We start from the raw sequence: 27,523 nt of genomic DNA on the forward strand, positions 1-27,523 counted from the left end.
GCTAGAAACCTGACGTTAAGCATAATAAACAGGACTCACAGGAAAGTACTGCTTACTAACCTTCATTCAGTTGTGCAACACAAAGCAACGAGGCAATGCCAGTCACCATTTGCGGTCTCAGGCTAATTAATGTCAGCCAGTGAAACAGAACATATCAGGAAAGTTGTCTTCAGAGTCTGTTGGTGAATCCAGCCTGAGATAATTTTTTTTTAAATCCTCTAAGCGCGACATTCCAATGACCAGTCATTTTTGTTGTGCTGATGACTCGAGCATTGCTTTCTTGAATGTGTGGATAAAATTCGAAAGACCAACTACATAAATTAATGATCGAACAATATTTTCCTGGGGCGTTGTTTCTGTTTCAAACGTCTTCAAGTCGGAAAATTTAATTTAGTGAACTCAAAGTGTAATTTTTGGTTCGAATGTTGCCGCCGTTTATCCGTCAGTATTTAACTCCACAGAGTGTGTACCCGTAATTCTAGCGACAAATCTCGCCTACGATGGCAAAAACTTGCAGGACAGCACAAATTTGAGTCCTGTAAGACAAGATCTAGCCTCAGAAATTATAACGAAGTAATATTTCACAGGAACTTGAATTATTCCGCATAACGTGGTGTTAGGATGCGTAATAGGAAGATTTCAACAAGGTTGGAGCTCGAGTCTTTTGTATTATAAATTTTTTATCGGGAAAACTAACCTGTGAACAGGCTCCCGGGTCGGTTTTTATCTTCCTGGCATGTGACACAACAAACATAACATAACATAACATAACATAACATAACATAACATAACATAACATAACATAACATAACATAACATAACATAACATAACATAACATAACATAACATAACATAACATAACATAACAACATAACATAACATAACATAACATAACATAACATAACATAACATAACATAACATAACATAACATAACATAACATTTTATTCAGGAGGCTACAACACAATACAAAAAAAATATCCTGAAAAGGGAAATCGTGAGGTTAACCCTGTACAAAGCAATTTCCTACCTAAAAACTTGCAAATAAAGCTCTCTCAGAAACCCGCAACATGTATCCAACATAGAACATTTGTTCGTTTCACCAATAACATTTTTACTGTACGCCATGTTTTTTTTAGCATTTTTGCTTGAGATGGGCGTTTCCAAGGATATCAACATATTTAATTCCATGTTTCTAACATATGTTATTATAATCGTCTAAATTCGTTTGTATGTGGGTTATAAAAAGAAAATGGTCGCTCCTGGGAGTCTTCGAGAGGCCAGCATTTCTCAGGTTAGAGGCAAAGATGACAGAAAACTGGAGTAGAGTGTAAGTTTAGCATCGTCAACTTTCTTGTGATCGCCATTTTGTTCCTTTATGTATACTCGCAACCCTCCGGTATATTGTGGATCGTCCGATTGTACTCCAAAGAGAAGCCTAGCACTCCGAGAGTTCTGAGTGGATAACCTGTTTTACCTGAAATTCCTGCTCGACCCGTTTTGTATACGCGTGGCCAATTCCCAAATATCTCCAGGCTCTCAATATTGTCTTGCGCTGCGTCAGAGAGGAGTCTGAGAACGAGTAAACGTTCAGTGATCGTGTCGGTGGCTGAGATGATGAAGTCACGTGACACTGTGATCACTCTCGATTTCAAAAATATTTCCCGAGACTGTACTGTTAAAAACGTTCTGATATAATTTTTTTTGCGTTATTAGCCATGATAGAAGTGAGTGCCTTTCTTTGTTTTAGTCAATTATCGATAACAAGAGGCCTTGTTCAGTATGGTGAATTCCTGTCTTAGTGAAAACTTTGATTGCATGCGTCTGTGAGATTTTTGAACCAAATTCCATTTGGTTCTAAATTACAGCTTGATATAGAATCTCCTACAACATCGTTTTCTTTTCCTTATGAATATCGACATGTATAATCTTGTATTTATTTTGTAGGAAACCATAGTGTTTGGTAATATTCCTCACCTTGCTCCCCGCCGACTCGATAAGCATCTTGCTATTCCAGGTTACGGTGCGTTAGGTGAGTATAGAAGGAAATTAATAAAACAATAAAGTTACATCAGTAGAAAGTAGAAAGTAGAAAGTTTGATTTAAGCACTAACTATGATTTAAATTTGAAATTACAAAAATTCTATATTCATCGCAAGACTCACTGAGTTTCCTTATTTAAGAACATTGGATAATTCGCTTGTTTGGCGTGATAATGATCGATGTTGAACTCTACAAAAACTGCAAATTCAAAACTTTACGTTTGCTTTTCAATTATTTGTTTGCAATTTTCATTTTAGAGTGAGTGAATTTCTTACTTTCTTCTAATCAGCAATTAAGTCTAGGCTTTTCCATGTACACAGGAATTGTGAGGTGGAGTAATTTTAACTTTGCGATCGGTCGCCACCTTAAATGTCATGTAGTTTATCTAACATTTATAAACTTGACGGATGAAATTGAAATATGCATGAGATCCGTATGCCCCAACAAAGGATATTTCCAAGTAGATCTCAGAATACACTTTAATGGGTCTTTTTTTCGTTTGTTGAGTTAAACAGTTTAAGACACCCTGCAGTCAGGGTTAACTTTTTTCGAATCACGTCTCCCCCCCAAAACAATTAAGACACTATCTTGTTTAGCTTTCCTCCAATCATCCTTCACGAGTTAAGTGGTACAATCACGTTACACCTCACAATTAAATTACAACATCTTTATTTCATCCTAGGCCTTGATTTCAGTTCCATTTTCAGCATTTCAACAAACCTACCATTTATCTATAGGACTAAGCTTTAACTTTACCGCACTGAGCGCCGCTTTTACAAATTACTAGCCAATTTGCTTTGAGCCTGGCTGTTTGTCTTTTCCTAACCTTTTGTTTTGACGGATATTGGATATCAAAGCCTCAAGACATTTTCAATCAATTTTGCTTCCCCTTCAAGCTACGTAGGCTCTTTATTGATCCAAACAGCTTATTTTTAATAAACCAGATTTGCGCGCTTTTTAAATCGTAAAGAAGTCTATATATGTTAGATTATCGCCGCTTTATTACGTGAAAGTGTTCGAGCAAATAGCTGGGAGGGCGCGTTTAAATGCTGTATGGAAAAAGTTTTTCGACAAGCACACTACTGAGGGGTTTAATAATTAATTATTTGCTTCCTCCAGATGTCCTAAGAATAATTAAACCTAATTTCAGTAAACTTGTTAAATTAATCTAAGGCTGAAACTGATACTCGACAGTTTAATTTCGCCTTGAAGCGCCATAAAACAAGTTACTTTAACTCTGCATAACTGGACTTTTAATACATCAGGGTACACTGTCTCTTTTCGAGTGTGGAATATAGAACTACAGTTAGCGATAGTAGAAAACTTAATGCTATTGCTTTAATTAGAAATTACGTTTTTAAAAATAGGACAATAGGCCATTAACGAATCCGGAAAAAAAAAACTTCCTCTGACAGTAGGAGAATCGTGTTCAATAACAGTAACACAGGCTGAAGACATAAAAAATTTACGAGATAAATTGCGTGCAGGGAAAAAGTAATTCCAGTTTCTTTTGAATTGACAGCTTCATACACATCAGAAGAGCAAATGAAATGGATTCTACATCAGTCTTGCGCTGCAACTTAACGGCAAACTTCACTGAAAATTCCTCCTTGCCATGTACACAGCCACCGTCACCTTCAACTACTTCAGTATCCAACTATTATGATGAGTTCTTCAAGTTCGCTTTTGGCTCCGCAATCTTCCGGTTTATCTCATCGCTCGTATCCTGCGTGGCAAACGGCTTGTTGCTCTTGGTGTTTTTCTTTGACCCTTTGAAGATTTTCAGAAACGCCCCAACTTATTTCCTGGCCGGTCTCGCCATTGTCGATTTGTTAACTGCTGCGACAGAAGAACCTATATACGCTACATGTTTAATGTTGATGTATACCAAGCAACGCTTCAATTTAGCTTCATGCACAACTCTTTTGGAGATAGCAGACTCGATAAATCTTGCTACCATGAACGCCTCGTTCCTCATCGTGTTCTCTTTTACTATCATACAATACATTGTCGTGATTTCGCCCATAAACCACGCGCGGAAGGTGACAAAAACGCGCGTGATTATCTGCGTCTTTACCATCTACGTGTACGCCATATTGTTCACTATGTCTCCTTTCATGGGCGTTCCCGTAGATATTCAGCTCAAGTATGACATGATATTTCATAACTTTGTGCTGACATATCTCACAATTATCTTTTGCATTCTCCTGTTCGTTGCTTTCAAGAAGAAAATGGCTGCTTCTAGGAACCTTCGAGAGGAGAACAGTATACGAAAGGAGGGCAGAAATAACAGACACACGACCATTGAGCGAAAATTCATCCTGGTCAACATTCTTCTGATCGCTATAATGTCTCTTTGTTCTCAGCCAGCGGCCTTCATGTCTCTTGCAATGGTACATTCTATGGTCGACCTAACACATCCAACATCTCTGATTTCTATTATCATGCTAAACAACTTAACATACCTGAGACTGCTGCTCAACCCATTTGTATATGCTTGGCGGATCCCCAAATATCGCCAGGCTCTCAAGATTGTCTTGCGCTGCGGTAGAAAGGAGTCTGAGAACAGCCCAACGTTCAGTGATCGTGTGGTAGCTGAGATGATGAAATCAAGCGACACTGTGATCACTCTCGATTTCAAAAATATCCCCCAGGACTAAACTGCTGAAAAGATCGAGGGATCATTAGCTTTTTAGTGTTTTGGGCCACGATTGAAGTGATTGCCTTTCCATTATTTTAGTCAATTATCGATAGCAAGCGGCCATATTATCACCGATTGCAAATTCCTGTTTTGAAACTTTGAATTCCGACTGTAAGATTTTAGAAATGCGTTTAATCACACTGACTTACTCAACGAATGCCTAAGGCTTCATTTTGGACAGTAAACATGTGAACATAAATATGTACTTACACAAATATTGACTTAGTTTGGACAAGAGCCCATTACTAGGAGGCTGGAGTCTTGACCCTTTCCTGAGTAGAGATATTTTTAGAACTGCTTTTTCCGCGAAAACTTAAGACGTATGACGATTGAATTGTCATTTTTCAACCTCGTTCCCAGAGTCCTGAATTATTGTTGTTTAATAATCTTCAATTTTCGTTTTGGATTCCAATAGTCCTTGCCAAAATTTGCTTTTCCCGCATAGTCATAAACCGCGCAAAAATACTTCGGTAGTAGTAGGTACCGGTAGTTATAACCTAACGTTAGACATGACTCGATCTCCAATGCAGATCCTGATGTAAGGGAGCTGAAAAGTTATAATGCCAAGTGTTGGTGTGTGTGGTAGGGTGGAACTTCCAGCTGACCCAACCCCTACCACACCCATCCCACTCCGAATGCCCCAAACCCACCTCTCCCCTTCATTCGCTCCGGGACCTTGTCAATTTTGTCGGTTTAGAAAGAAATCTAGGGTGTCTCATCCAAGATAACCAACCGTTTGCATGGCAATCATAACGTAATTACGCTACATGACGTCATTACTTCCGGTTACGGACCACAAAGAAAACGCCTTTCGACGAACTTTCTATTCTCCGAGTGTCATTACTTTTTTGTCATTACATTACAGTGAGGGGGAATGCCCCCCCCCCCTCCCCCCACGGACTGCGCACGCCCGGTTGCATCTAGGGAGAAAAGTGGGGGAAAAGAACACGGGGTCGGATAAGGGTGACGTAAGCGAAAGACTCCTATAATCCTTTGCGTTTAAGCCGCCGTATAGGTTCCAACCTCATCCGTATGGTTTCTCGACATTTTTAGATTTATTTTAAAAAATAACGTACGCCGCTATCTTGGATTTCTCCGCCGAAAAGTGGAAAGACCCCGGAGACAATTTTGCATTAGTTTGAAAACACTTTTTAGTGCCATTTTACCTCATTGAACAGAATAAAAGTTACAAAACGATGGTCTTTATTTCATTGCTTCATAAGTTATCTAATAGTCTTCTTACATACACCAAAATATTTCTTCGAAATCTTTTTCTTTAAGTCTCTCTAGTATACTAATTCATGCCGTGGCATTGAACGAAAACTTGCCCATCAGAAATTACCACATTTTATAACTTCTACTACTATTACATAATTGACCCTCACAACGACAAACGGGGTAAAATAATTTACCTCACATATTTTGTGGACAGTATGAATTAAGACTGGACAGGAGAAGCGAAGCCACTTTACATCAGTTAACCAAATATTGGACGGAAATTTTGGTAAAAAGCGAAAGGAACCATCTGAGTAGAAATGCTCTAAACTTTTTAAGATCCAAGTTTCCTAAGCCATTCAGTATTTTACATTTGCTCGGTTCCATCGTGAAATGTCGTTCCATACAACTTTTGCTTGAAAGGAAAGTGAAGTTTTACACAGTAATATACGACCCCAAGAGTCAAGAACCCGACAAACGATGTGACGTCAGTGGCAGTCACGTGTTTACGTCACACGCTCCCCCAGTGTGTCGTGACTGGGTTAAACGTCATGTCACTTGGTGCCCCATCGCATGGCAACCGCGGATAAACAGATGTACCAAGAAACATAAACAGAACATGAAAAAGCCTAAACTACATTTTAAGGTAAAATACTCCTGACGTTATCTCTACATGACGGCTTCGTAATCATTTCCAACAACACCGAGTTTAAAGACGAGACATACAGTAGGTAGGTTGCCTTTCCCAATAGCTAATACCGAAAATAAAACTAGTCAGACTGTTTACAATCCCCTATTTTCCCGTTTGTCTGTGATTATCGGGATCGTATGCTTCGATCCAACTGCCACCATCTTGGTTAATAATGGCGACTGGAACTTCCCACCCCAGGCCCGCTCGGTGGCTTTTGCGCTCACCAGTGCAAACCAAAATGGCGGCAGGTCCGGTCGAAGCGTACGAACTCGACAACACTAGATACCGAATTCTCGAGAACAAGACAGCCAGGAGTGAGGTCCAGGCCTTTTAAATGACAAAATAGTATCGGCCTATTTCATCCGAATCTTTATGCCCATTTGCTATCACTGTCTTTGGGACAATTAAGCAATCTTGCCCCAAGGCTGCATTCTCCTCGGTCAGCGAGTTGAAAATCGCTGATGATCGGAATATGCGTGCACTCAGAGGTGCAGAAGAGTCTCGCACAATTCAATACTGATTTGTTTTACTGGTTCATCGACGAATCGAGGACAAAAATCATAAATAATACTAACCATTAACAAAGTTAGAAACAATAATCAACATACACGTTTAGTTGAAGGTCTATTCCTTACTGGAAAAGTATGGCTACCTTAAAAAATTACATATTTACAGCACCATCCCAATTCAACTTTGTTACTAGTTTTCAAAATTAAATGGTCATTTGTAATTTGGTATTTAACCTACACAGTACAAAATTCACGGGCAAGACTATAAAACAACCCCCCCCCCCCCCCTGCTAACATCCTCGCAGAAAATTATATCACGTCTACAGCTTTAAAGATAGTCACTGAAGGGTATGTTTCTGCAGACGATGCAAATACCCCCCCCCCCCTCCCACCGCACCACCCCACACCCTCCCCAGTGGTATTCCGACATCTAAAACAGCTCGTGAAACTTCTCCCCGTTTCATTTAGTTGCTTTCCCCAAGGATATCTTTCCTATTGAAATATCTAAATAACTCCTACCACGTAACTACTGTAATGTGTTTGTACTCCGATCATTTGTTCCCAGGGGTGTCCCTACCCCATCAAAAGGATGTATCATCCCCGCTTATAGAGCCCCTGCTCTTTCTCTGATCCTCCACAGAGGCGCTTCCGCGGTGGTTCCGTACGGCTTGTGCCGCTTGCAGTGATGCCAACAAATCATCAGAATTCTTACGGAATGGGGGAGCTGGGTTACGACCCCCCTTGGGTTTGGGGAGTACAGCTGGGGGGATCTTCCCTGCCGATGACGTCCGCGGACTGCTCGGTGGAGTGTTGCCCCCGGGGGACTCCCCTCTGGGTGGCCAAATACCCTCCACTGATCTGCGGTTTTCCTCTTTAGTGACATCCCCACCCCCCAAGGGTGTTTCCCCTCCTTTCTTGTCCTCGTCTCCTTTGTCTTGGCTGAGTGATGATGATTTTCGATTGGGAGAGATACTGCGAAGCCGCGGCATATTAAATGCCGGCTGTTCTTTATCAGGCGTCTTATCAATAGCATTGTCAGTGTCTTTCTCTTCCCTTGGGGCCTTCCGTAGTAGCGACAGTTGGCGCTTCACAATATCCTCAGATGAGATCGCAGTCGACGTAGCTCCTATTGCTGGTGATGATGAAGGTGACGTTCCCGTTATTGAGGACTTCTTAAACGAGGACGTCCCACCAGACTGTACCTGGGGGCTTGTTCCTAAGGGGCTCGCCACCTCAGTGGGCGAAGGGATACTATCCCTACCCTTGAGCGAGCCCTCTCTCTTGGGTATCCTCGGACGCACAATAAGGTCCTTTGGCCTGTCACTGGATACTTTTGGAGATAGCGAAACCTCGCTGGAGATCGAGATGTTTCCTTCACTGTCTGTAACATCAGTGTCGGTGTCGTCTGTGTAAATCCTTATGTATTTGGCGGGGACGAAACCTTCAATTCCATTAATGGTGCCATCCCACCAGTCTGAATTGAACCGCTTGTAGACTCGGATGATGTCGCCTTTCTTGAAGGAGAGTTCTTTGGATGAGCGAGCGGAGTAGTCATACAGAGCTTCGGCGTCTCTCGGCTCTTCTGCAAATTGATTAAATATGATAAAGTCACACAAAAGCTCCGGGCATTAACTTAACATGGTTTACATACAAATGTTTATTCAAAGCGTGGAAAAGTTAAATTATAATAAAATGGCTTGAAAGGGTGTTAAAGAGGTGCGTCCTACGTAAAAAAAACCCTCCACTAAATAAAGGAATAAAGGCAAGAAAAGAAAAATCACGTCAAATTAGGCTAATCAAGCAATCGAGGAATCAGAAATATTATGATACACGAGAACAATTTCAGAGCTTTTTTGAACCGACTGAGGATGCCGGCTCTCTACTGTAACGCATTACCTGGTAAGTCCAGTCATTAACGATTTTAACAAAAAAAAAAAAAAAAAACATACAAAAACAACAACAACAAAACAAAACAAAAAACTAAAGTATTTATGACAGTTGCAGTTTGAGGGCCTCAGTTGTAGTTTTGTTCAAGAAGCATAAAGTGACTCGGGGCTATTGGTTCTCCTAGTTAGCATCTGGCATTTGAAGGTCGGGTGGGGGGGGGGGGGGGGGGTGGAGGCTTACCTTCCTCGCCTCCGCTCTCGCTGTCTTCAGTCTCAGACAGTTGTGCAGGAAGAGTTTCCCCAGAACTGGGGAATATTTCATTACAATGTTTAATTAGCAGTTCTATCATGCCATTCACTTGGCTCTGATAAGCTATCATGTCCTGTTCAGACGGAATGCGGAACAACGTAGGACCAAACACAACCGCTAGGTTATGGGCGTCCATCTTGTTGGAGTCACTGTGTTCTCCAACCCTGCATAAAATGAAGAAGTATCACTTCACTGGCACAAAAATCACAGATTAATAATTTTACTGAAGCGATTATATATTATTCAGATTCCGGTGCTGCAGCACTAGTTTAGGAAATTATCAAATGAGAAAGGTAACATTGCGTCTGAATAAAACTTCACCATTATTACCAACAGGAACATAACCAGAGCATCATGGGTAATTCATAGGATAGGGGCCTGGCACTAGGTTGTTCTCTTATCATTACACAAGAACATGTGTTTAATCTTAACAATTCTTAATATACGCAGCACTAAATTTTGTATTTATTGTTTTCGAGGTGACCTCTTTATATAAGCCCAATGGTTTCTTGAGGTCTTCTTGCCATATCGCTCCTTCGGTGTTACATTATTGTGTTTTATGGCAAATAAATAAATTAATAAATAAATGAATAAATGAATAAATAAATAAATAAATAAAATAATTAATTAATTAAATAAATAAATAAAGGTTACTTAGGAGATTGAAAAGGCTAGGAAAAAAAACAAACAAACAAAAAATTACACAATTTATCAAAAGCAAGGGTCATGATGTTGCACGCTTGACACAGGTTATACTTTGGTATGACTTTGGTATGTTGTTGTTATGTCGCATGATGTTCCACAGTTTATTACACCCATTTTGAAATCACTGGTGGTCCTTGCAATCTGATTGGTTCTCAGCAGTGCGATTTATTCCCAAATTGCACCATTTTTTGCTCTAAATCGCATCCTTTGTTTAGCCCATCAAAATAGAAATGAAGTAACAAAAATAGAATATTAATATTGACAATAAAACTCTGTGATTTCGAAATAGGGGTAATAAAGTGGTAATTGAACTTGTGTCGCGCAATTTTGGTCTGAAATCATACTTGTGGTGTCAAATCAAACTCGTGCTGCGCGCTCGTTCGATTTTGAAATCAGGCGTATGATTTCAGACCAAATTGCACTCCACTCAGTTCAATTACCATTATTCACAAACTCCATAAAACACAGCAATACTCACAAGCTGAGGAAAGAGAACAGATACTTCATGACTCGAACGATTGACTCGGGCAACACGTTGAGCACATTTGCCAACTCCCTTATACCATCTTCAACTGAACCTGACACTGTAGAGACAAGAACAACGAAGATTCTGCATCAAAGGAAAACCACATTTACTGCTATCATCAGTTCTGACTACTAATTACATTTATTGTTATACCTAATCGCACCTTTTTGGTATACTTTGGTGGCATATCGGGTCAGTTTGGCCAAGCCATGGTTCGTATTTTGGCGACACGCAGACGACCAAACGAGCCTGATATGCAGCCGAAGCGCACGATGAGGTTTTTACCGCACCCAAATTCAGCCCAAAATCCGGTGATATTTTTAGTAGGTAGTATTAATAAAATCTGTCAGGCATCCTATTGCGCAGTTGGCGAGCACCCTCCAGTTTAGTTTTGGCGGGAAACTTTCAATGACTGGGAAACAGCATCTAAATCTTAAATTACGAGGTTTCTGTTTTACTGGTAAAACCTCTTTTCTGTTTATCGTACGGTAACATTACTTTACTTGAAAGTAACCATGATATCGTGTGATGTCAGGTCATATTGTAGGATATCAGGACAGTGGATTGGGCTTCTGATTGGCTAATTGCGAATTTGGGTTTGGAAATAAAAACAGCATTTTACAGTGCAAATACTGAACAAAATTGACTGGTCTTAATGGCTTGCTTTCAGAAGGAGGAGGGGGGGGGGGGATTAGGGGGTTATTCACCATGCGCTCCCAAATCACTTTTGAATTGCTTCAAAATGGTGCACATTACTCTCAGAATGTGCAGTCCCCTCCCCCTCCCCCCAAGGAAATTCCAGGTTAGCTTCACTTTTAAGACCCTCCCCCCCCCCCCCTCCCGCCTCCTAGGACTTCCATAACCTTCCATGGGGTGGGTACGGATTTTTTCTCCAACTGCACAATATGCCATTTTGGAGAATTCCGAGAATCAGTCCTTCGAATTGATACACTCCATTTGCAGACCTACCGCACATTTTAATGTACTTACAGCTGACTTTGATAAATTCACTATAATGTGAGATGGGGAAGAGAGGATCTTCAAGCTCTCTGAAATAAACTCTTAACAATCCTGCTACAGCATTGATATCCTTCCAGTGATTCAGACCTGCTAAAGGATCACGACCTAAACAAAATAATAAGTGCAATAAAATTTATTTCTGAGAAGAGATACAAGGAATATAAGGAGCACACACATCAGACGTGACACACATTCTTATTTCTTTACCCTCAATGCCAGTAACGTGGAATGCTTTCTAACTTTTCAGCCTGTAGATAAGATCCTATTGCACAGCTTCTCACAAAAAAATAAAGGCTTTCCTGTGATGCTGTTTATTATGCTGTACAAGGTGTTTCCAACTTTTGAGTCTGTGGATGAAGTCGTAAAGTGTGACCATTCAAATGAAAGCTTCTGAGCAGTACTTTCCTGTGGTGCTGTTTATTATACTGTACAAGGTGATTCAAACTTTTTAGTCTGTGGATGAAATCCTAAAGTGTGACCATTCAAATGAAAGCTATCGAGCAGTGTGAGGGTAGAGGGTGGCATGGTCCATACTTAACTTACTCGGTGGATAAGATGGTAAAGTGTGGCCATTAGATACATAGATAGTGCAGCACCTGGAAAGGCTTAATTGATGGTGATAACAGCTTTTTTTCATTTTTCCTTTTCTTTACAGCTTCTTACCATTTTCGAATAACTGTTTCATGTCGTTGATTTCTGTGGTTGATCCTGATAACCGAAATATTCCTTGATGATCCAGACCTGAAAACAAACAGGCAAATATCAGAAATACTAAAATATAGGAGAAAAAAGGCTTAAAATATTGAGCTTTGTTTGGTTGAAAGTACACTCTATTCAGTCCTGTGCAAATTGGCAGTCAAAGTAGGCTTGGCCACAACAACTTTGCCCACATTAAAGTTAAATCACCCACCCTTAAAATCTTGCCTTGATAGAGACAAAAATAATATTCCTGTTAAAACACACCTTCAATCGTTAACAAGTGAAATAATTTCAAGTGTATTGTGCATTCCATGTTGCATAGTTATTACAAAAAGATGTTTGTTGCATCTTTTTTTTCTACTCCAAACACCAAATTCTGAACTTACACCACAAACACTACAAGTATACGTAGCTGATAAAAAAAATTAAATACTTACCAAATTTTTTTATAAACTTGATGCAACTTTCTACTACTTCAGGAATTTCTCTTCCAGTAATCTGCAGGTTGAAATAAAAGTGGGTTGCCTTACACTATAAATAACAGTTGCCATATGGTGGAATGTAGCTGGTCGTTCTAGGGGTTCCCTGTCACTAAAATTATATGATGAATAGAGAATCCCTCTGGCATTCCACTTTGCCAGCACACCTGGGCAGCTTAAGTCGCATTTGAGTCACTGGTTAGCAGTCCACATGACCAGAGATTAAATCAGTTTCTATGGAATGCATCAACTGCAGAGTAACTAGGAGTACTGGAGCTCACTCCCGAATGAAATAATGGTCGACCATCAAAAAGTTTCCACAGTATGTTATCCCCAGTGCCCATAAATAAATAAATAAATAAATAAATAAATTTGTTATAGTGCATAATTCCATGACGAGATGATCAAATGCACTTTACAGTATGGGACAATCTCCAGATCGAATTGGAATTTGGAAATGTTGGTTTTGAGGCGAAGGGAAAACTGGAGTACCCAAAGAAAACATCTTGGAGCAAGGATGAGAACCAACAACAAACTCTGTCAACCCACGTGATCATGATACCAAGTCCAGGAATCAAACCCAGGCTACATTGGTGGGCGGTAAGTGCTCTCACCACTGTGCCTGCCCTTCTCCCCCAAGATAAAGAGATGGTGTGGAGGAAGCATAAATTATGAAAAAACATGACAATATAGCGACCAAACTAGCACTGAACCACTGACCATCTGATCTTTGTATAAAAAATCTGATTGAAAGTCTGACACATGAACCATCAGACCACAGGATCTCCACACCCTGCAGGCACCAATACATTCATGAAGTACATGTAATTTGACCCATGCAGGTCTTAACAACAAGTTAACCTCTAATTTTGAAGCTCACCTTTAAATAATTTTCTAAATTACAGCCAAACACTTTGGTCTTCTTGTGTACAGAGTCAAGGATAGCTGAAGCCTCTTTAGATGACATGTCCACGTGTGGCCTTTTAAGTCTTCAAAGAAAGACAGAGTGTTAACCCTTTAATACCTTAGAGTGCCATTTGGCACATTAGGCCACAACTCTGTCAATATTTGACAGATTTCTATGAATTTCCATATGTGACATAGTTGACCACCCCCATAACTTTTCAACTTTTTTCCCCTAGAAGTTGTGGGTCTTAAGACGTCTCTCACATTAATAAAGATGTTGAGACCTGCAAAATAAGCTATAGTTTAGGGGTATACCTAATATACACAAGGATTGGGATGTTTTTGAAGTTTTAAATTTTTACGTTTTAAGGCCATTTATCTCAAAGCCATAACTTTTCTCATTCATAATTATATCAGTAATGAAATACACTCATGAGTAGCTTTAAAATGGTATATCATACATGGACATTGAGTTTGTAGACTTGGATCTGGAGAAAATGTCGTTTTGCCTTAGGGGTTAAGGGGTTAAGTCCAGTTTTAATGCTTCTACAAGGTTACAAAAAAATGTCCATAGTGTTAAGCATTTTACCTGGCTCCAACTACATCCGGTGTTACCTCTCCTGTAAAAATACAAAAAATATATAAGTTTCAAACTGAAACCAGTCTCCTACTTTGTGAAATATTCTTACATGCAAATGAAAGTAAAAAATGATAAGTATCAAGCAACAATGCTGAAGCTCGTACTAACCAAGAGTTTTTGTCAGCATGTCATTCTCAGCTTCCATTCTGACCTTTAAGCTACTGGTAAGGATCAGTTCTCTCATTTTCTGAAATATAAAAATATATAAAAATACAGCTATCAGGGTCCGAAATTGCGCTTTCCTGGTCACCAATGCGACTAAAAATTTTGCACTGGCGACCACAATTTCACAACTAGTTGCCAGCAGGCGATTAACTATTTCATGCGACGATCATTATACAAACAATAACTTTGATTTTCAGCCAAATCGATAAAAATAAAATTCAAAGCCGCCCGCCAATTGGTCACTTACTTTTTACCTTTCCACTGCTTTTGAAGTATAAAACCGATTTTCCTGTTAATATAAATCTATCACAACGCTTCACAGTTCGAGCAGTGCGAAGCTTCGCCGCCATGTTTTTTGAACGAGAAATGCTGCACGGTTGTGGCCTGGTGCGAACAACTTCGCGATCCGTCGATCGTCTTGACAGAACGCGAAAGGAAAGATTGTTTACAGTTTTGAACATAGAGCAAAGAACCAACCGGCAGTTTTTCAATCGGGTACATTTCTTCTCCAAAAGGTAGAGACGAGAGAAGGTATAAAGTTGACTTAAAACATTTAGCATTCTTATGAAACTGCGTATATAGCCGGCATTCGATTCATTCGTTGTGGTTTTTCAGTGGTAGGTGTATAAATCGCCATTGCGGCCTCAAACGCAGACGCGAATTTTCCATCTGGCAACCAAAAATTTTGGTTTGTGTTTCGCTGCGAAGGAAAAATTTTATTGACACTTTTTTTTCTGCTTTTTGGCGACCACATTTTTCCATATGGCGACTGAAAAAAAAATTTCAGTCGCCACTTGGCGCCTGCCTAAAAAAGTTAATTTCGGACCCTGGCTATACATAAGTTCTGACGTCGAGCAGGCGCATCCGCTTGAAGAGCAGGAGGAAAATTTTGAAATTTAGATGCTTTGGAATGATTTTTCCAACATTTTCCAGACGGTATTTGGGCCTTAAGAACAACCAAAATTAAGACTATATTACCATATTCTATGTTTATTACGAGCGTTCTTTTCCTCAAAATCTCAATCACTGGCTTTTGGAAAAGAGTGAAATGATAATCTTCAAATTGATTAAAAAAAAATACATTCACTGTTTTAAGTTCATGTTTTAAGTTCATGTTGTCCTTTTGACTTTGCCCTTTGGCGACCTGGTGTACAATAATTGCTAACAATACTGAAGTTGAAGTAAGTTGTTTATATCAGATTCATATGCACTTTCTTCTGACATGCGAAAGCCTGGGATCTAGTCCTGTGAAAATGTCCCAGTCGTTCCACGACCCTTCGATCACCTTGATCTGCTTCAACTTGTTATACTTCCACCGAAAGGTTAACACGTTTAAAACTCCTGAAATGTGCCTTTACTTAGACCCAGATGTTTCAGCCGGATGTTTTACAATAGGCCTTACCACGGTTTTCGACGCCATTTTGACGAGTAGGCAAACACGTCTGAAATAACAGTGTTTGTATGGGAATCCGATGTCAAATAACTTTCATAAAACATCGCTTCTGAAAAATTCATGAATTGGAAACTTTTAGCACTAGTAAAAGGATTTTAAGAAATAAAAATGGAGGGATGTAGCTGTGCTAGAAAGCGTCCAGTCGTGTTTTGAATTTTCCATACATTTGTCTGTATAGCGAACCAGCCGTGAACTGCTACTTAAAATAGTTCGCGGGAAAAAAATACAGACAAATGTATGGAAAGTTCAAAACACGACTGGACGCTTTCTGGCACAGCTACATCCCTCCAAATTTTTCTCTTAAAATCCTTTTACTAGTGCTAAAAGTTTCCAATTCATGAGTTTTTCAGAAGCGATGTTTTATGAAAATTATTTGACATCGGATTCCCATACAAACACTGTTATTTCAGACGTGTTTGCCTACTCGTCAAAATGGCGTCGAAAACCGTGATAAGGCCTATTATTTTGCAGGATCTTTTCATTATTTTAAGCTGGTTTCTTGCTGGATTTTGTTCTCTGAAAATTTCGCAGCCGTTCCACGACCCCTTCGATCAAGTTCCATTGCGCGTGGCAAAGGTACATGTAAACATGTTTAAAACTCCTGAAATGCGCCTTTATTTTGACTCAGACATTTGAGGTGGATGTCTCACAATTATTTTGGTTGGATCTTTTCCTTATTTTAAGTTTCTTACCAAAATTAACACTGAAGTGAGACGAAAGTAGCCGGCCGAAGATTGGCCAGTAGCCGGCTGTTTTGGCCAGCTACCGGCCCTTCTTGACAGCACTGAGTTTACATGTAAGTAATCAAAATAGACACATCATTTTACAGTACATACCATGATGTAATACATTTCTAAGTCTTCACTGCTGTTCTTAATGGACGCACAGCTGGCACTGCCTGACACATTGTCAATTTCACCATTAGCCATTCTCATCATCTCACCATCCCACTGACGATGCATCTCATTAAGGGCATCTGATGTGGCCTCTGTTGTTTTACCAATCTAAAAGCGAAAAAAAAAAAAAAAGAGTTACAGGGTTGCCACTAAAATTTTAAAGTGAAGATGTTGTTAACAAATCAACGGCAGTTTCCTATAGTCTATTAACAGTATAGACCATAGGAAAATGCCATTGATTTCTAAATTATAATATGGAAAAAGTACCGTACAAGTGGAATTGGCTTTATTTCCTGGTGAGAAGGTGCATGCGTTACATCTGACATCACTCATATTGTCTGTACTCTTATAGACAATAGCTATGAGCCATGCAATCACTACATGTGACTATAAAAATGAGCAAAAAATAAGCAAAAAAGCTTGATAATGGTGCCAAGATGACACCGAAACGTCGTTCATTTTTTTGCTTATTTTTATAGTCAACAATATTGTAAAATGTGCTTTAAATAGCTGAACTACTTAACAAAATATGGACTAACATTCTGAAACCATAGTTAATAAAGGGCAATGGTTATGAAGCCCCACATTCTTCCTTGTTTTAGGTTTTTGTTGGCTTTTTTTTGCCCTTGAAGGTGCACAAAGGTGACAACGCTCAATGGCACTCCAATAAGGTTAAAAAAACTGACCAATAGAAACGTACCATTAATTTATTCAGTCTGAATGTGCGACCAAAGAACAAAAGGTTGTGCACTGTCAGGGAACTTTCAACCTAAATTGCAGCACTGTTATTTTTGCTTTTGATTCTTGCCGACTTTCATAACCAGTCTCCTCTACTAACTATGCTGAAACCCTGCGTGTTCCTGGAGTGAGAAATATCTCGCTAAGCTTAGTCACACAAAACTGAATTTATCTGAACAAATGAATAAACAAATGAAACATGTCACAGACCTCATCAGTTTCAGCTTGTATTTTCTGGAGCCTCTCATACACTTTGTAATGGTGTTCTATCACATCTGTCTGCTGAGGTGACACCTGATTCAACTGGGAACATAACAAGCAACAAACTGATGCATCTTTAAATAAGGGGGTTAGTTTCTATAGAAACTGCAGTCTTGGGTCAAAGAAAGGGGGTGCATAGAAACAAATGTTTGGTTTATCAACAGAGTTCACTTGAACTCATGATAATAATAATAGTAATAGTAATAATAATAATAATAATAATAATAATAATAATAATAATAATAATAATAATAATAACAATAATAATTTAAAAGGAAAATTTATCATAATAATAATAATATAATAATAACAATAATAATTTAAAAGGAAAATTTATAATAATAATAATAATAATAATAATAATAATAATAACAATAATAATTTAAAAGGAAAATTAACGAAAACGTTACATGACATTTCGACAACCTCATGTAAGGTTTTTTTTTTTTGTTAATTTTCCTTTTAAAATGTTTCTCAAAATCGATCTTGATAATAATAATAATAATAATAATAATAATAATAATTATTTAAAAGGAAAATTAACGAAAACGTTACATGACATTTCAACAACCTCATTTTAAAATGTTTCTCCAAACCATCTTGATAATAATAATAATAATAATAATAACAATAATAATAATTTTTTTTTAATTTATATAATATTTATTGAAATTTATCATTTACAGAGCAGTTACTATTTCATTGACAATATTATATATAGGTTAAAATAATAACAATTGATACATTTTGCACAGTTACCCCATTTCTATTTTTAAGCAAATCAAATAATTCAAATAATAATAATAATTCAACTAATTTAACCAAATAAACAAATTAAACCAATTAAACCAATTAAACCAAGCAACATCAGATTAAAAAAAAAAAAGAATAGTAGATTAGGCGAATCAGCTTTTAAGACTTTTCACGTAGTTATCAATTTCTTCTCATTTGAATATCCATTTCTTTTCATAAAACTTTTTCTTACTTATTTTTCTTTCAATAATAATAATAATAATAATAATAATAATAATAATAATAATAATAATAATAATAATAATAATAATAATAATAATAATAATAAGGTAACTTGGGCACCATAAAGAGATTCAAGTGCTGAAGTTTCAAGCATAAGCCTTTTGCTCTGAACATACAATGAACCTACCTCTTCATCATTGTGCGGTAAAAAAGCAAATGTAAATGGCTGCATAAGTGCTGTGCTGTCTTCGAAAAAGAACTGTTTATCCCTCTCAGCCTGTACGGAGAGCTTCCCTTCACGTATGGTATCAGCTGACTGAATTGTGACACCAGCAAGATGAGCCTCAGCTGTCACATATGCTTCTACCCCTCGCTTGAAAGAGTTGTGGTAATTAGAATCAAAGCCCTGAATAACATTGAAATACAATAAAATTAATATCATCATTTGTGCAAACATGCACCAAATAAAAGTTAAAATACAGTGGAACCTCGATTTTACGATAAATTGGCAAGGGGGGCAGCAACATCATGTCATTAAATCAGGATATCGTTGTAAGCGAACTCCCGATTTACATGTATAAATAACTTTTGCTGGGACACAGAATGTTGATTATTAAATTGGGAATATTGTTAGATCAACGATAGTAAAATCGGGGTTCCACTGTATGAGAGAAAATTGCAGTTGTCTTTAGTTAACCCTTTAACCCCTGATATCAAAGAACAAATTCTCCTATCTTGTCTCTATACTGAAACTCATACGCCATAATAAAGTGAAGCCTAATATTTGACTGTAGGACTCCAAAATACTTACATCTACCAGTGTTCCAAGAAAGTTGTTGTAGTAGTTTCCCAGGAAGCGGTTTGTGGACTCCAGAGATAGGACATAATCGTTTTTTGCTTTTACACACCGCTTCTTGCATTCTACAAACTTTTGTTGATGCTGAAAAAATTACAGAAATATCAGTTTCCAAAAGTGTGCCAGAGCAGTGTCATAGTCAGTGAGTAGAGCTTCTGTCCCCAAAGTTGGTGGTCTGACACTCAACCAAAAAATACACTGACAGTGGATCGGACATATAGAAATAGAGAGGAAGAGATTCCATGCATCGCCGACACCTAGACATCAGAGGGCAAGAAATGAAAGAGACATGGAGGTACACAGTGGTGAAAGACTTACAGGAGTTTGGAATTTTAAAATCTTGGACTGAGGCCTCCACTGTTATGCAGGAGAGAGATTGACGGAGGCAATTGATTTCCAACCCTAGTGCCCACATATGGAGAAGGAACTGTTTATGATAGCAATGAATGATGATGATGATGACGATGATGATGATGATGAGGATGAATAATCCTAGTCCTCCTAAGTAAGAAACCTCCTTCCTAGCACTTCTCCTAGTCATTAAATTGGCTAGCCCCCTCAACCAATTACACGTAACTATCACAAGCTCGGGTACATCACATACATTGTACATCTGTACACTGTTGAGCAGCATTATTTTCATAGTACCTTCTCAAATTGCTTGGCCATTTTTTCATTCTTCCTTCGTGAATCTTCCATCTTTTGAAGTTTCTGTTCTGCAGATTTGCTTTCTATAGCCATGGAGTGATAGCGGTGGAGTCGCTGCAAATATACAAAAATAAAACAGTTTCAACTCCCAATAAAGCACGCCAAATTAATAACACAAATTGCTGAATATACTCACCCTGTTAAGCTCCTGCACTGACTTGAGAAGTTCATCTTGTAAAGTGGTTGCTGTCTCTCGACACTGCAGAAAGCAAATAGGTACAATGTGTATATCACATTCCTTATTATAAGATAAGGGTCACTCCTGCCTCTTGTATTTTACTTGATATTATATACTAGTAAGTCCCCACCTTATTTCCCTTTTAGCCTGCTGTCAAGGGTATTTACAAGTTACCATCCCACCAAAATGAATTTTTGAAATAGACCTGAATTTTCAACAATTTTACCTAAGGGAAATAGCATGCCTTCCATAAGAGTTGGGTCAAGTAGGAAAGACAAAAGGAACAGGAAGCTTTTGTTTATATTCTGAATTTCTGGGAGAAAACAACAAACTCAGCAGGCAATATAAATTTTATATTCCACATCACTGCTGTCACTAGAGGATGGCACCAACATCGGCTCCAAAGGTGCTTGTTAGATTATAAAACTAGAGTTGGCTGTACTCTTCATGGAAACAAAGTTCACCCTTACATACAGCAAATAAATAACAAAAACAATAATTATTGAATACTGACAGTAATAATCAACAATTACTTTTCCATGGAAGCAGGCTGGATAACTAACTAGGCATGTAGTACTGAGTCTGCCATATCCAACAAGCACAAGTTATTGTTTTATTATGGACAACCAAGACACATTGGCAGATCATGCTTAAATTTCATTTTTGCAAGAAAGACCAGAAGACAATTTAAGCCACTATTTCTCAGCCATGATATAATACTACATGTAGGTATCCCATGGCTGCTAAACCATTCAAAACTCTGTAATTGATTATTCCCATGACCTACTGTTTTTTTTTTTAGTTTTTCATTATAATGCATGAAACTAGTATCACCCATTAACTATTTTTGTTATCCTTAAGTGAAATTAAAATAATTACCTTTTTTGCTATTCTTTGACAGTCATCACTGATAATCATAAATCTGTTCACAATGTTGTTAGAAACATTCTCACTGAGACCAAGATGCATTTTAGACTTGTTCTTTGTTTCAATAAGTACTTGCTGCCATAAATCCATTGTTGTTCCTTTCTCTTTTCTAAGCAAATAAAAGGCAACCATAACACAGTTAAAAAACTAGATCCATGGCTATGTGTATGATATGGACCTTGTCATTAGAAACAGTCCAGCCATAATAATTATACAACTGGTAACCAAATCTAAAATGATTTGTGTGATACAGTATGATGATGGCTGGTGAACTTCGATTGACTGTATCCTGGAATAAGAATAAGTGGAATAGTTGTTAGATTTCTCTTTTTAAGTAAATTTGGGAAGACATATGATAATTTGTACTCCGGTAACTCCTAAAACCTCTGATGGGAGATTTCTTGTCACCAATGAATGTTTTCCTATTCTGGAATAGGGTCAATACGAACACACCCTTAGATTATGAAAGCAGATGAAAGATGACAGTTGCAGCAAACTTTCCTGTCTTCAGAAATCTAATGACTACCCTGCTGTAGTCCCACATACTGATGTAAATTTTGACTTATAGATTTATATGATTGTTGTCAACATGAAGGTACATGTAAGTTTGGGTAAACTTAAAAGTACCAAGAACTTTGCAGCAATGGCTCCAACTTAAAATTGGACTCAGCCCCCCACACAAAAATCTGTGTTAGTTCAATTCACATTTACATGACTGTACTGAATACTTTCTACACAAGCTGGTGCACGCACAGAGATTGGGAATATTAAATACTAAAAATCAAGTAAAAGGAAAATAAAGTAATTTATTTAACGTCAATAACACAGGGAGTGTTTGCGCAATCTCCTGAGCCAGAGGCTCATGATAAAGTGCTTGACGATAATCCAGATCAAATTTACACTGGGAGCGGTCATCCTTTGTTCCTCAGAGCCAAGCAGGGCATGCGAAAAGTTAAAATTATGAGACTGCTTACAGTCTACTGGTAGATCAAATTGAAATTTGGAAATGTTGGTTTGTGGAGGAGGGGGGAAATCTGGAATACCCGGAGAAAAACCCCTCGTAGTAAGGAGAAGAACCAACAACAAACTCAACCCCACATATGATGCAGAGTCTGAGAATTGCACCCGCGCCGCATTGGTGGGAGGGGAGTGCTCTCACCTTGCGCCATCTAATTTTCTGAACTGTGGGGAAACAGCAAGTTCCCAAAAATAGAACATTATTAACGAGAGCATCGTGCAGACATGTATCCATTCCTGATGCAACCCTCCACGTACTTTCCCCTCAAGCATCTCACTGACTACTGAGATTTCTAAATTATGGCATACCTTTGGGTTTTCTGCCTTTGCAGCTTGTCCAAATACATCTTTGAAAGTCGTTCAAGGTTTCTTGAGTAATCCAGTTCAATTTCTGAAAGCCTCCTAAAAAACTCTTGCAGATCCGCAAGGAACAGAACTTTGCCTTCTGTTTTGCTGTCAAAGCATTTCAGTTGCTCAATTAGAATCTGCCGCACCTCTGAAAGAACAAATTACAAAATAATGTTAAATATGTGTCACACCTCATAACAGCTGGGGACCTACAAGGGTCATCATTGGCCTTATCAGACGGACATATGCTGTGGCCTGAGCTGCTTAAATTCATGCCACCTGATGTGGAGTGCCTTGTTGTTAGTGCAGACCATGTGACTTGTTTTATCCACAGTGAATAAAATATTTATTGTAAAGTAACTCTTAAACATATTTATATTCAGTTTGACATGAGCATCCATAAAGAAGAAAATCTCCTTCAGGACCAGAGTCAAACTTATGACCTGTTATAGAAGCAGTTTACTATTGATACATGTTGCAGCCACATGGATACAGACAACTATCTGGTGTTGTTTCTTGGTAGCCCTTAGTTCAACTCCTCAGCCGCACTTGTACTTGTACATGTAAATATATATATAGCCAGCTGGTCCACCAGTTCGGATAATTTTTAACCATGAACATGTTTGTGAACCCACTAGCACTTGTTCCATAAACACTGCCAAGGGTAAATAAAGACTATTATTTTTCATTATTTATATACGAGAAGCTATTTTTTTGCATTGTAGAGCAACTGTCAATTGAGTGTTGTAAAACCAACCAGTCACATGTTCAGACACAAACAACATAAAGCACCAAAGGAGAATCATGTAAGTTCTGTAAATCAAGCATAGGAAAACATCAGCAAGCAAGTCAATGAAGGGTTTTATTTTCCTTCTCACTGGTGGAGAAAGTGTTGCAAGTTTTTCCTACCAATCGTGAAGCATAGTAAAGCAAACCATTTAGCAAACACAAATATATTTCAACACTCAATTGAAAACCACCTTATGCCAAATTTTAGCAATGATGGGTTCCCACCTGTATGTAGTTTATAAGATTTCTCCAACACCCCACCTGTGCCATTTTATACACAGAGGGTGTCCCTCTTAGTTGTGGGAATTCAGCTAATAGCAGCCTAATTATATGTAACTAGACTAAATTGGAAAATATTGATTTCTCATTTATGTAATTTGCCAAAATGATTGATAATTAAATCAAGTTTAAAACATATCTACAAGATGTGACCAATGTTTATCTGAGGGTACAAAGATCTTTGAGCAAATTTTGGAAGAATGTCTTGCCAATTAAGAAATATTCCACAGCCTCATTCTTCAAAGTAAAAACCGACCGTTAACGAAGTGAGATCACAGTTTTTCTTAACCAGTTTCAATATCAACACATATAATCTCTTTACTCTTCTCCGTTTATTTCTTATGGAACCAGTTGGGAGAATTTGTTTAAACATCAAGGCAATGTATCCTTGGTGATTATTTCCTTTATTCTCATAACCTGAACATTTGATCAAGCAGTGATATTATAAGGAGAAGTTAGATGCTTGTCACTATTGGGCTTTGAATCCTGTTGACATTCAACTTCCTGTTCCAAGGAAATTACACAATCAATCAATATAGCACAGAAGTGCAGGTCTTAGTTTTCTTTTCTTATTTTTCTTCAAAGAAACTGCAAAGTTAGTTGCAAAAACCTTGATATATGATAAGGGTTTTAGTTTTCACAAAATGTATTAAAAACAACAATAGCTTTGAAAAATAAAATGAAAATGAAATGATTGAAAGTATTGAGGAATGTTAACCACAAATCGGAAATATCCACAAGTATATTGCCAAAAAGAAAACAAATAACTCCTGTTTGAAAGTGACATCATAACAATACTTGTTTGTTAGATAAAGGAAGACATGTTTCAGATCTTATTGTTATTTAGAATGTTCATTCAGACTTACTTTGGACGAACTGATTTTTCCCAGAAAGTAATGTTCTAGATTAGAAACATGCCTGCTACAGACGAAATAAAATCATAACACTTCAAAAAAAGCTTTAACTAAAGGTAATACAAACACAGGAAAGTACTGGTTTTGTGTGTAGTAAAAATCATTTGAAAATACAAAGATTGAGTCAAAGGATGTATGTGTTCAAACCTTGCAACTTTATCAGTTTTGCACTCTAACTAGGTCATCAAAAGTCATAATTGTGTTGAAACTAAATATAACTACTTGAGAATGTATTGATTTATAAAATTACAAAAATAACATTCTCCCTGTTATTTCTTTGCAACGTAGGTTTAAAATATCAACTTTCGGCGTTCACAGCTGTCTTCAAAATGTTATCTGTCTGTTCTGTATTTCGTAAATGAAAATGGCGGCAATTAAGATTAATTCAATGAATTTTAAACGTTTCGTGACCCAAAACACGAGGAGAAAGCGATTTCTTGGTAAAGTACAACTCCAGTAAGTTCACACACGCACGCTTCCTAATCTCTTCCAATTATTAACTAACTTGTACATTTAACTAGCCATTTGATGTGTCGATTTTCAACGAAAGAGTTCTACAATCTTAAACTTCTACAATCTTGTACATTTCATACAAAATTAACGCACTTTAATTACAACTCAACGAGATTTTAATACAACACAAATTCAAGAAACTAACTACACCAAAACCTAGAAACAATACTGCAAACAAAAGATTCAAAACCAGTGCATTAAAATGGAAAGGTTACATTCACCCTGTGGATAAGAAAGAAACAGTAATTTGTGAATGCCTGTGGTCTAGCATGCCACTGCATAGAGGCCAGCTTTTGGCGGAATCTTGAAACTCCTTTCGATGATTTCTGATAACATTTCGTTTTAAGTGGTTTAAATATTTAATGGTTCTAAAACACGTTTAAATTGGCAAATTTAAACCAAGATCCTTTAAAATTTCCACCACGCAGCAAAGCTGAAATTTGCATCAAGAGAAATGCTTAAGCGTATTTCAGTTTTACTTGTATGACCGTACTGTATTTGTATATTTATGGCATCGTGAAAGCTTGGTGAATAAACAACTAAATGGCAACTTGTCAAAAGAAGTCTGAAACGAAACTGCCTTCTTTGGGCCAAACACAGAGACGTCTGATTATGCTGAAAAGTTGAAGAAGTTTGCTTGTATGCTTGTATATACAAAACTGTGTGATATTTCCCGTGACTGGTCTTGCAGATAGGCAGAAGTTCTTTCCAATTTCTAATATAGCATCGTCACTATAACATCACTTAAAGGAAGGCTACACTTTAAAATTTCCTGAGCTTAAATTTCATGATTAGGCAAAGGAAGGCGGCTTGCTCTCTCTGTTAAATCAGATAAAATGAACGAATCTAACCTAATATTTACTCTTGGCATAAACAGAAAATCAACGCGCCTTTTCAGGTTTGCGACCGGTCACTGAAACCGTGAAGAGCACGGCCCCCTCTCCTCGCGCATCGCAGATTTTAATCGCCCCGGAAGCCAGCCAGGGCGAATATCTCGGTTACTTCTCGACCAAGTCGTATTTGTAATAACTGCTCATTTATTTAATGCCCGTGGCAATGCTGCTTCACCACTGGACTAGTTTATATAACTCACCTTTAGTCTGAGTATCAAACTCGAGGACAGCGGCCTTGCCTTTCTTTCCGCTACTCGTCATTGTTAGCGCCTAAAACGTGTACGCCGCTACACCATCTTGATAAAATGATGACTTGATTTCATCAAGGAAGGAACTTCCCAGCTTATGCTTGGTTTTAAGACCAAGGACGCCTTGTTTTGAGATCAGAATTCACACATATAGACGGCGTAGGTTGGCCGGAAGAAACATTACAGCTTCGGAGAGTGTTGGGTCCCAGGCTCTACCGATTTTGTGTATCGAAAGCGAGGCACAGCGGAGGTTCCTCCTGATCGAAGTCCTTTCCTTTCTTGAGCTGAAAGAGAGATTTTTTTCCAACGCTGTGAAATCTCCTTTACTCAAAAATTGATACGGCTATTTTTCAGACTTGCATCTTTACAGGTTATTTTAAGAAACGAGTCAGTGGATCTTGGAGTTAGTTACGTTTCGATGAATTTTGTTTCATTTTTACGATCTGAATGCAAGCCAAAAGTTGTGGGTTTTGGACAGCTTTCGGATTTTGAAGGTCAGAAACAGAATCACAGCAGTTAACTGCACCGTTTGTGTCGGCGTTTTAAGAGTAAGCATGTTTTAAAAATTGGATCAAATTTTTTTACGTTTATGCTTGAAAAAGAGAAGCTGGACATATTTTGACCAGCAACTAATGAGTCGACTTTTCATGCCAGACTCCGCGCCCGAACACTGGATTTATAACCCGCTGCGCAGATAGAAGAGAGAGGGAGAAGAGATAGATAGAAGATAGAAGAGAGAGGGAGAGGGGTGGGACAAGGTTAGGCCAATTGAGAATAAGTCCGTTCTTTAGGGAAGGGGGGGGGGGGAAGGTTATTAAATACTTGTTTGACTGCCCATCCTCCCCGACTCTGTGCTTTATCACCATAGGGAAGATTATACACACTGGGCGTAAATCCTGCCAATCCTTTCCGGCGGAAAGGATAAATAAGTCAACAATTGGGTTAATGATTCGCTTGTCACGTGCTTCCTTTTGTTACTTTCGAGAAAACAGCACACGATGATTCATCTGAAATCCGATCTCACAAACTAAAATAA

General features: G+C 38.1%; 1 protein-coding gene across 2 annotated transcripts; it reads right to left on the minus strand.

Moving 5' to 3' along the window:
* Positions 1-5,929: 5,929 nt before the first annotated feature.
* LOC146459238 (SLIT-ROBO Rho GTPase-activating protein 1-like) lies at positions 5,930-26,690 on the minus strand. Of its 2 annotated transcripts, XM_085089786.1 has the most exons (18): positions 26,440-26,690; positions 22,813-22,999; positions 21,439-21,595; positions 20,518-20,580; positions 20,322-20,435; positions 19,629-19,757; positions 19,005-19,223; positions 17,792-17,884; positions 16,784-16,951; positions 14,438-14,516; positions 14,279-14,309; positions 13,664-13,772; positions 12,742-12,802; positions 12,269-12,346; positions 11,576-11,710; positions 10,538-10,643; positions 9,286-9,518; positions 5,930-8,740 (listed from the first exon to the last, which is right to left on the minus strand). In XM_085089786.1, exons 1-18 carry the CDS (start codon positions 26,498-26,500, stop codon positions 7,740-7,742), a joined length of 3,024 nt encoding a protein of 1,007 aa, XP_084945912.1. In that variant the 5' UTR covers positions 26,501-26,690; the 3' UTR covers positions 5,930-7,739. The 2 variants fall into 2 exon arrangements, with proteins under 2 accessions (XP_084945912.1, XP_084945914.1); XM_085089788.1 differs by lacking the exons at positions 22,813-22,999; positions 26,440-26,690 and having other exon boundaries at positions 20,518-20,582; positions 21,440-21,515.
* Positions 26,691-27,523: the final 833 nt, after the last annotated feature.

This window comes from Pavona decussata, unplaced genomic scaffold (genome assembly GCF_977016875.1).
Source record: "Pavona decussata unplaced genomic scaffold, jaPavDecu1.1 SCAFFOLD_223, whole genome shotgun sequence".
In the NCBI taxonomy this organism is placed as follows: Eukaryota; Metazoa; Cnidaria; class Anthozoa; order Scleractinia; family Agariciidae; genus Pavona; species Pavona decussata.